This window comes from Symphodus melops (assembly GCF_947650265.1).
Source record: "Symphodus melops genome assembly, chromosome: 5".
NCBI lineage: Eukaryota > Metazoa > Chordata > Actinopteri > Labriformes > Labridae > Symphodus > Symphodus melops.
Window position 1 is genome coordinate 28,677,454 of NC_136695.1, and position 10,197 is coordinate 28,687,650.

The 10,197-nt window shown below is 48.0% G+C and overlaps 1 protein-coding gene across 1 annotated transcript; it reads left to right on the forward strand.

Moving 5' to 3' along the window:
• The first annotated feature begins 361 nt into the window (after positions 1–361).
• On the forward strand, positions 362–9,846 carry mios (missing oocyte, meiosis regulator, homolog). The gene is made up of 12 exons (XM_079343391.1): positions 362–512; positions 962–1,829; positions 2,002–2,491; positions 2,666–2,764; positions 2,884–3,138; positions 4,342–4,511; positions 4,739–4,804; positions 4,900–5,058; positions 5,688–5,840; positions 7,160–7,364; positions 7,608–7,737; positions 8,126–9,846. The coding sequence occupies exons 2-12, from the start codon at positions 1,011–1,013 to the stop codon at positions 8,214–8,216; spliced, it is 2,637 nt and encodes an 878-aa protein (XP_079199517.1). The 5' UTR covers positions 362–512; positions 962–1,010; the 3' UTR covers positions 8,217–9,846.
• Positions 9,847–10,197: the final 351 nt, after the last annotated feature.

The following is a 10,197-nucleotide window of genomic DNA, read 5'->3' on the forward strand; positions in this document are numbered from 1 at the left end:
AATGTTTACATATATACAAAAAGAGCACAGTCTACTGAATTAAATTTTCCTTGTGTTAAACATACCTGGCCAATTCTGATTCTTCTTTAATGTGGTCAAGGCGCCCTCTGGTGGATATATGTATTGTTGTTTCACCTCCACCCTCAAAGTAAATCTACAGAGACTTCAGAGTTAAACACTCTGCAACTCATATTTACACAGGCTGATTAAAATGTATATTCATGTGGCCTGGGTGCTTCAGGCTCGAGGTGCCAGGTCACTTCCGAAGGTTGCTGCCGAGGTACTCGTGAGCAAGGCACCTGACCACCGACATCTCTCCATATTTGTAACTCTCAGGACAGGAACGTAACTCTCGACGCTACACCGGAACTCTCTGCAGCCGACGTTCTTCTGACACCTCGGACATATTTTGATGTAACACACAACACACAGAACAGGGCTCGGAGTGACACTTGACGACATGTGTTTGCCAAAACGTGATTCAGCTGCTCGTTCAAACATCGTGCATGTTTGTAAGTAACTCAGACATGTTTCATAGCAACAGGAGTTACTGAAACGTTTCCGGTCTGTGCGCTGAAGCCTCGCGCGACAGCTCGCCCTTCACTCGTTAGCAGCATTAGCTTAGCATGACGGCAAACTTAGAAATGCCGTTGTAAATACCGAAACATTAGAACACGTGCTTTATTTTACACTACAATGATTACTTCTCTTGTAGTATAATAATGATGATAATAATAATGATAATAATAATGTTAACATTGAGATAAACAGTCATTAACCTGTTTTTGACGTAGGCGCTCACCTGGACCAGGTGAGTTATGTAATCTAAAAGTGGACTCACTTCTATATGAACATGATATTTGAGTTTGGGCTTGCTGTTGTATTATTCTCCTGCTCTCCTGCCTTTGCTCTGTCTGTCACCTGTTTTTTAAAGGTTTTAAATTCTTTGTCTGATTCGCAGGTTGCAGGAGTCAGATTCCCTGAGATCCCTTTTAAGCTGCTTCTCCATCATGAGTGGCTCCAAGCCGGACATCCTGTGGTCCCCCCACCACCCGGACCGGTACGTCATCTGTGACTCTGAGCTGGGGCTCTACCGTATCGGCACTGTGGGCAGTGCGGAAACCAAGGCGGGCACTCTCCCTCTCTCTGAAGAAACTGCTGCTACCCTCCTCGCCATTAACTCCGACACGCCGTACATGAAATGTGTGGCCTGGTATCCAAAGCACGAGCCCGAGTGTTTGCTCGCCGTGGGCCAGGCGAACGGCAGAGTGGTGCTGACCAGCTTGGGGCAGAGCCACAACTCTGCGTGTAAAGAGCTGGTGGGGAAGGAGTTTGTGCCCAAGCACGCCCGCCAGTGCAACACGCTCGCCTGGAACCCGGTGGACAGTAACCTGCTGGCCGCGGGGCTGGACAAACACAGGGCAGACTTCTCCGTCCTCATATGGGACATCAGCAGTAAGTTTTCCCCAGAGGCCAGCGTCACGGCGGAGAAGATCCGTCTCTCGTCTGTGGATTTGGACTCGAGCTCGGTAGTGACCAAGCCGCTGTATGAGTTGGGCCAGAACGACGCTTGTCTCTCGCTCTGCTGGCTGCTCCGCGACCCGAAGCTGCTGTTGGCCGGCATGCACAGAAACCTCGCCATATTTGACCTCAGAAACACCAGCCAGAAAACGTTCGTCAACACTAAGGCCATCCAGGGAGTGGCGGTGGACCCGCACTTCCATGACAGGGTGGCCTCTTTCTTCGAGGGACAGGTGGCCATCTGGGACCTGAGGAAGTTTGAGAAGCCCGTGCTCACGCTCACGGAGCAGCCGAAGCCGCTCACAAAGGTGTGGTTCAGGTTTTTATTTTTTTTTAAAGTCGAGATCAAAATGTCAACGCTCATTTTTTTTTAAAGGCCCGATCGGAGTCTGAAGATGTAATTTGTAAAATCTTAAATGTAGTTTAATCGTCTAAAGGTTGACGGTTGATAACTTGACGTTCTCCTTCCTCGCTTGTCAGGTTGCTTGGTGTCCGACGCGCACCGGTCTCCTGGCCACTCTCACCCGAGACAGCAACATCATCCGGCTGTACGACATGCAACACACTCCCACGCCGATCGGCGACGAGACGGAGCCCACCATCATCGAGCGGAGCGTGCAGCCGTGCGAAAGTCAGATCGGCAGCTTCGCCTGGCACCCGTCGTCTCAGAACCGCATGGTGGTGGTCTCGGCGTCCAATCGGGTCATGACCGACTTCACGGTGTTCGAGCGCATCTCGCTGGCCTGGAGCTCCACCACCTCGCTGATGTGGGCGTGCGGCAGACACCTGTACGACTGCGCGGAGGACGGCGCCGAGGGAGCGGAGAGCGCCGTCGAGAAAGACATCGCCACCAAGATGAGGCAGAGGGCGCAGTCCAGGTACGGACACGACACGGTCCAGGTGTGGAGGAACCACCTGCTGGCGGGCGGAAACGACCCTCAGCTCAAGTCTTTGTGGTTCGACTTGTTTTATATCCTTCACATGAATGTTGGTTTACAGTTTGTGAAGAGATCTCGTCCGTCTCGAGGATTTAACGGTAAACGACGTGAATGTAATCAAACCGCCGCCACGTTTGGATTTGCATAATGTAATGATGTCTGTAGTGGTCGTCGAACTTTTGATCACTTTCCTATCAGAGAATCACATATGAAACAGTGTGCAGAGGATCTGGAGCTGAAACTGCAGGCGAACAAACAGGCGGTGGTTTACTGCGGCATCAAGAACATCGTAAAGAGCAGCTCGGGTGAGTCGCTGATTATAAAATATATGATTAAGATTCACTTCATTCAGAATTCATCTCTGTCCTCACGGGAGCTCAAACCCTGATTGAAGGACCGACGTGTGTCTCCCTGCGTCCCTCAGGCACCACGGAGAGCCGGCGGTGTTGGAGCGGCTCGGACCGGCAGACGGATGTGACGCGATTCCACAGCGAGGAGCGTTTCCTGGCCCTGCGGCTCTGCGGCTGGATCGGCCGGGGTCCCGACATCGACGTGGAGATTTTCCTGCGGTCTCTGGAGCAGGAGCGAGAGTGGGAGCGGGCGGCCGCCGTGGCTCTGTTCAACCTGGACATCCGCCGCGCCATCCAGATCCTCAACAAGGGAGCGACGGCCGAGAAGGGTGAGTGAGTGCTGCAGCTTCGCCGAGGTGACCAGCGAGACGGAGGAATCTGGAACGTTCAGGGACCACCTGAGTGACGGATGTGTTGTCACGGTAACGGGAATCACGTCGCAGGATACTCTGTGGAGAATTCGCCTGGAGCCAATAAGAGCGGGAGGGGAGGGACGTTTCTGTTCCCGTGACTCCAACGAGACGATCTTTTTTTTTTTTTTACACGCGTTACGTTTTCTGTTCTCCGGCACGTTCTTCGTGGTTCCGTTTTGATATAAAGACAAATATTCTCCATGATGGCGTCGTGTGGCGGACTCCGTGTCGTCACTTCAGTGGACGTCTCCCGCTGCGAGGAGCCAGGTCAGGAGGGAGTGCGTGAACTAAAATCAGCTTTAAAACGGATTTTAAACTTTTGGTAAAGTAAAAAAAAAAACGTCCTTTCAACACATTTATAACACTGATCCACTCTGCAGCTCTCGTGTGTTTAAACTGTCGACTTTAAGAGAATCAACACGAAGCATCGAACAGTCAGAATCTTCTAAAACGTCTTTATTTCGATCTCGCTGAGAGAAAGTCCTGATGAACATGTCGTGCCTGTTTTCTCCCCTCCACATCCTTTCGCTAAAACTATTTAACATCTCCAGGAATTCCAAACATGTAACAGCAGGAGAGCCGTGTTTTGCACAAAACACTCGTCTTGTTTCAGCTGTGGAGCCTTTTTTTTTTTTTTTCACGCTGAGCTTTAATAAAAAGAGTTGTTTACGCACGTCTTGACAAAGAACTATTCCACCTATGTAGGTCAGACGCTTCTCTGCTGTGTGCTCTAATGAGTGTTTCCTGAGTCATTAGATAAGGTGTGTCAACAGAGCGTTCTCCACAGTTGCACTGTTTTTCTCTCAAACTCTGTCGCCATCACTTTTGTCCCCACACAACCTTTTGTAGACGCATTTTTTTTTTTTTAAACAGGAAATAGGTCACGCACCGGGGCTGTAGCCAATCATCGCTGACAAAACAGTTTTCACACCTCGTTCAAGACGAGGCACCTACTGAAGGGTCTTTTCTTGTTTTGATGACGAAAGCTTGCAAGTCTCCTTGAGATTGCACAAAACTTTCATTTCATCACTTCGCCAATTCAGTGTTTTTTTCCCCTCTCTCTTTAATGTGCTGCTCGTCTGACTTCTCTCTCTCTCTCTCTCTCTCTCTCTCTCTCAGGTGACCTGAACCTGAACGTGGTCGCCATGGCGCTGTCCGGCTACACAGACGAGAAGTCGTCTCTGTGGAGGGAGATGTGCAGCTCGCTGAGGCTGCAGCTGAAGAACCCCTACCTGTGTGTCATGTTTGCCTTTCTCACCAGCGAGCCCGGAGCCTACGATGGCGTGCTGGTACTGGAGCTCTTACTAGCTGGAAATGTTGTGGCTCAGTTGCGAACGCGAGGACAGCAAGTAGAAAGAAAAGACAGTGTGTATATATATACGTTGGCAGTCTCAGCTTTCAGGAGAGTCTTCATGCATGTTTGTGTCTCAGGGCAGAAAAAGTACAAACATGCATGCTGAGCTTAAAGAGTTTATCTTTGACAGGAGGAGATAAAGTTCTTTGTCTTGTTTTGCAGAATGAAAGCAGCGTTGCTGTGCGGGACCGGGTTGCCTTTGCGTGCATGTTCCTCAGTGACGCCCAGGTAACGACTTAAAGCCGATCTTTCAGCAGCGGCATTGTGCGCTGACGAGCCCCATTGTGACATCACGCCTCTCTCTGCTTCTGATTGGCCGGCAGCTGCCTCGTTACATCGACAAACTGACCATAGAGATGAAGGAGGCGGGAAACCTGGAGGGCATCCTGCTGACGGGCTTGACTAAAGATGGCGTGGACCTTATGGAGAGCTACGTGGACCGCACGGGAGATGTCCAGACCGCCAGCTTCTGCATGCTGAAGGTACACAAACACGCTTTAACCTGCTGAGGACACAACCACAGGAAGTCAAGTCAACTTTATTTATAAAGCACATTTATGACAGGACCAAAGTGCTGAACATTAAATTTACATTTTATCTCAACTCGTGCCACAGAAAGACGTTCATATATTTGTAGTTTGCAGCACATATCACTTTATGTGTTGAAGTGAGTTCTGCTGTAGCAGGTGAAAGTGTTTTACCCTCAGATACACGCTAAAAAATTAATTAAGAAAACTCATGCGACTCGTGACACTGATCTGTGAGTCCGGCTTCTCGCTCAGAAAGATGGAGGCTCGTGCTAAAACTCGCCTGTTCACTTGTAAGAGGTCGCAGCTGTTATTCTGAACATAATTACCGCCTCCGCTAACGATGCGAAGCGAGCCTCGTCGGCCTGCTTGTCTCTCTATAAAGACACCCTGAAGCAAATCCAGTGGTTGAACAGGTCTGTAACTTTTTTTTTTTATCTCGCTGTCGAGCAACTCTCTCGTTTTGTCAGATTTGATTTGCCTGTTGTGACCTGCTCATGAATACAGATCTGCTCTTTATAAAGCTTTCCCCGCCTGTGCAGAAATGTGATATACCTCCTTTTTTTTATATATTTTTTTTTAAGGGTTCTCCAGGGGAGGTGTTGAAAGACCCTCGAGTCCAATGCTGGATTGAGAACTACCGCAACCTGCTGGATGCGTGGAGATTCTGGCACAAACGGGCCGAGTTCGACATCCACAGAGGAAAGCTGGACGCCAGCTCCAAACCAATGGCTCAGGTAAAACACCACACAGTTAATAATTATCATCCAGTTATGACATAAACCTAAAGAAGAGTAACGCCGCAGCAGAATTATCAGGCTTATCACAGATCCAAGGGGAGCAGAGTGTGAGCTTTCTGATAAGACACGTTCACTTTTTTGCCACAGAGATTAAAATGCTGAATACAATGCTTAGCTTGTTTTAATGTTTGTAGCACAACATTGTTCCGTTGTTTACATCATTCTGCAGCACATTTTAGTAACTACTGAAAACCTCCAGATTTTTTTTTTTTTTAAGATGAGCTGCATGTGTGTGAATGCAGAAACGTACTCCAGCTTCACCCAGATTATTTCTGCAAGAGGTCGTGAAGAGGTCAACGTAGCACTTCCTCTAGAGAAGAGACTTACACATCGCTGGATGTGACTAAAACTCGCGGGGTGTTTTTTTTATTTTGACCGATTTGGGATTTTTTTTGTTGATAACGATATTGGATATTGGGAAGAGAGAAAAAAAAGTATTATCAGCCGATATCTTTTTTTAAATCTTTGTTCTGTATTGATAGATAAAGTTGAACAGGTTTATTGTGTTGATTTTTGAAATGCAGTTTGGAAGGATATGAAGACAAGTCGTTCGCTCATCTGGAGAGTAACTGAGCGTGTTCGTGCATCAACGCTCGACACCCTGCAGAGTGCTCCATACGGCGCCCTCTGCTGGTGACAGAGAGCCGTGAGTGTAATCCAATAAAACACTTTTTGACAGGAGAATAAATCTTGTAATATCGGCGCATCTCAAATTAGCCGATACGATCGTCACCGATATCGGCCGATATTATCGGCTGGCCGATTAATCGGTCGATCTCTCGTCTGTCGGTATCAGCTCAGAACTTTTCATTTGATGTCCCTCCAAGTTTTAGCAAAGGTCACAGAGTGATCCTTGTAACAAGCTGCTTGTTTACAGGACAGGTTTTTTTGTGCTAAGCAATCTGAATAGTATATTATTGGCCTGTCTAGTTAGCTATCTCTGTTTTTTCCCCTCTTAGGGTGAGAATTGTCCCACATGGTGCACATACTGAACCTTTGATTGGCCCTTTTTAAGAAGGCCTGAAACTGAGACTGTTTTTGGCGATGAATGAACTTTTAATGTGAAAGTTAAACTCTTTAAAAATGCATGTATTTCCAGTGAAGCATGTTTGGATTATTGCTGTATTTTCTGTTTCTTATCTCCCGCCTCTCTCGAAGTGAAAACCAGACAGCTGCTGAGCGTGTGCTCGTTCGCTTCCACCTTCACGTTCACCTGTCCTTATCACCCGACCTTTGTGTTTGTTCTTGTGCGACAGGTGTTTGTGAGCTGCAACTTCTGTGGGAAGTCCATCTCCTACAGCTGCTCGGCGATGCCCCACCAGGGCCGCGGATTCAGCCAGTACGGCGTCAGCGGCTCGCCCACCAAGTCCAAAGTCACCAGTTGCCCCGGCTGCAGGAAGCCCCTGCCTCGCTGCGCGCTCTGCCTCATGAACATGGGCACACCTGTTTCCAACTGCCCAGGTAAACCGGTAAAGCCGATCTTTATAGTAACAGGCAGGAATCTGGAAGCAGCTCACGCGTCTGTAATAATTAACATGCATGGAAGAACGTCAGGACTTTGATCGCCATTTAAAGGCCGTTGCATCAAGTCGATGAGGTTCCTTTTTTATCTGCGATATCCCTCATAAAAAAACCCCCCACTGCAAACACACTTCACTCATACTGACAGTTTGTGTGGACTCGTGGGTTTGTCTCCTCTTACAGGAACGGGGAAGTCAGAGGAGAAGATGGACCTGACGAGGGAGAACAAACTCGCTCAGTTCAACAACTGGTTCACCTGGTGTCACAACTGTCGACACGGAGGCCACGCCGGTCACATGCTCAGCTGGTTCAGGTGACATCAATATTTTTTTTTTTACACACAAGTGACCAAGCTTTAATCTCACTCACTTTGGTCACATTGGACTCTTTGTGTTTTTTTGTCAGTGGAACATTTTTTACTTTAGTTGTTTTTTTTGTTTTTATCGGTGGAAAATACATTTCACAAGCTTTTGTACCTTTTTTTTTTCATTCAGGTTAAAGACTATGTAAGGATGTTTGAAAGCACTGATGAGTCTCTTTTCTGCCATGATATGAATTTCTGACAGTTCCTTTATTTTGGTTGTTATTTAAACGGACAAGTTGCACGAACGACCCGAAAGTCTGAAAGTGAAAATCTCGTGGCCACGATGTCAAAACGTTTTATCCACTGTACTTACGTAGTGTCTGTGCGTCTGTTCCAGAGACCACACAGAGTGCCCAGTGTCGGCCTGTACGTGTAAATGCATGCAGCTGGACACCACAGGGAACCTGGTGCCTTCAGACAGCAGCTAAACAGAAGACGCCTGTCGGAAACTGAAGCCAAACACCAGCATGAAGCCAATCAGCACAGGTTCACTCTGCTGCACCCGCTGCACCGACAACTGGCCGAAGGGACGAAGGGGTGCCAGCAGCGTCTTCCTCTGGAGCGGCTGCTTGAAAAGAATGACATACTGTTAAGTTATAGCCTAGTGAATGTAATGTTTGTAACAGAGCCCTATATGAAGAAGGGAGGCAGTGTGTGTGTTACTGATCTCACTAACTGAATCAACGACAGAAAGGGAGCAAATGCAAACTCACCGCTCTGCTAACAAGAATCCTACTCAGGAGAAGCACAAGAGGCTCTGCTGTAATCAGTCTCTTCCAATCTAACCTGAATCAGGCTTATTATGCTTTAACTGTTATCTATGAAAGAATCAAATGTTCAGTCACACATCCGGTTGTAAAGATGTGATCACAGGTGCCAACGTGTCCGTTTTCGTCGTTTTGTGTTTTTAACATTTAACGTCTTCGTGTTTTGTCTCACGAACGAGTCTTCACATACCTCATGAAAAGCGCCGACGTTCGGGAGGTGAACGCACGGTCACTCCGGGTGACGGAGCGCAGCGCACAATAACGAAGCTCTCTTCATGTTCCTATGTGCCACTCTACATCTGGCATTGTGCAGGCAAGGAGGGCTTCCAGCGTGGGGGAGGTTTCGGGGGGGGGGGGGGGGGTGGGGGGTGGGGGTGGGGGGGTGGGCTGAGGAGGATGAGGGATTGAAGAAGGTAGGGGTGAGGAGGAGGAGGAGGAGGAGGGTGCGTCTGTATTCACCAGCCCACTCCGGGCCTGTGGTCCGTGAAAGAAGCTCGCCAGAAAACAGCAGCTGCTCGGCACTCTGACAAGACCCTCCAGATTGTTCCCCTCATAAAGAACCTCAGCTGCCGGAACACTATTGACTCAAAGAGAGGGCGAGAGAACAGACAGCCTGAGCCCTCTCACCTCCCTCCCCTCCTTTCCTGCACCCACTGACACACACACACACACACAGACGTGCCCTCTCTTTCTTTCTCTTTCTCTCTGGTGCCCAAATTGCACCCCGAAACTATGCAAACCACACATCAATCCAAGGATGGGCGCCGTCTGTGGGGGGACGGTCGTGTGTAAGCAGCATTGTTCGTGGGGGTTTTTCTGTCTTTCTCTGCCACCCTCCCTGCTCTGTCACCAACCTCGGGAGGCATTGTAAGTGAGAGGCAGCTTGCACCAGAGCTGGCTAAATCACTTAGTCATGGAGTAGGGAGGGGGTGGCGAGGAGGGGGGGGGGGGGTACAGGACCTACTGTATGCTGCTTTCACCAGGATCCCGGTGTGGGAGGATTTACAGGCCTGCTTGCCCTTTTGTGAACTATTTTGAAGTGGAGCTGACAAATTGGCGAGCCGTGTAGCGTCCCAAAAAAAACAAGGAGGCTGGAATTTCATCCTTTCACTGTTTCTTGTTGTGTTTGCCTTTTAAATAAATTCCGGCTGACAAATCGGAGCACTGCTTGAATGGGCTGTTTTCCATAAGTTTGCTTTTTTTTTTTTTTTTACATGTTTCATAGACGCAGATGGCGTGGGTTTTCAGTCATGTACGTTCTTTATCTTTGATTAAAAGCATTGATTCATAACATTATTCTCCTGTGGGAACTTACAGGACATCATTGCAGGCAGAGAGATTGACAGCAGTAAAAAAAACATGTTCATTGCTTAAGAATCACTCGGTTAATAAATCTAAATATTTTGCTCTCCAGTGAAAATGTGTTTGTACCAAAATGTTAACGAGTACTTTTTTCTGGAGTTTTTATTCAACTCCGTCTCCTCCACAAAATCTAAGATTGTCCATTTGTTGTGGGATTGTTTATGTTCAAAATTATAGTCCCTACAGTGTGAAAATGTAGACCTTGTAGTGTGTCCAAATTAATGACTAAACAGGAAGAGAGTACTGCACACCATCTACACGGCATGAACAAATACTTATC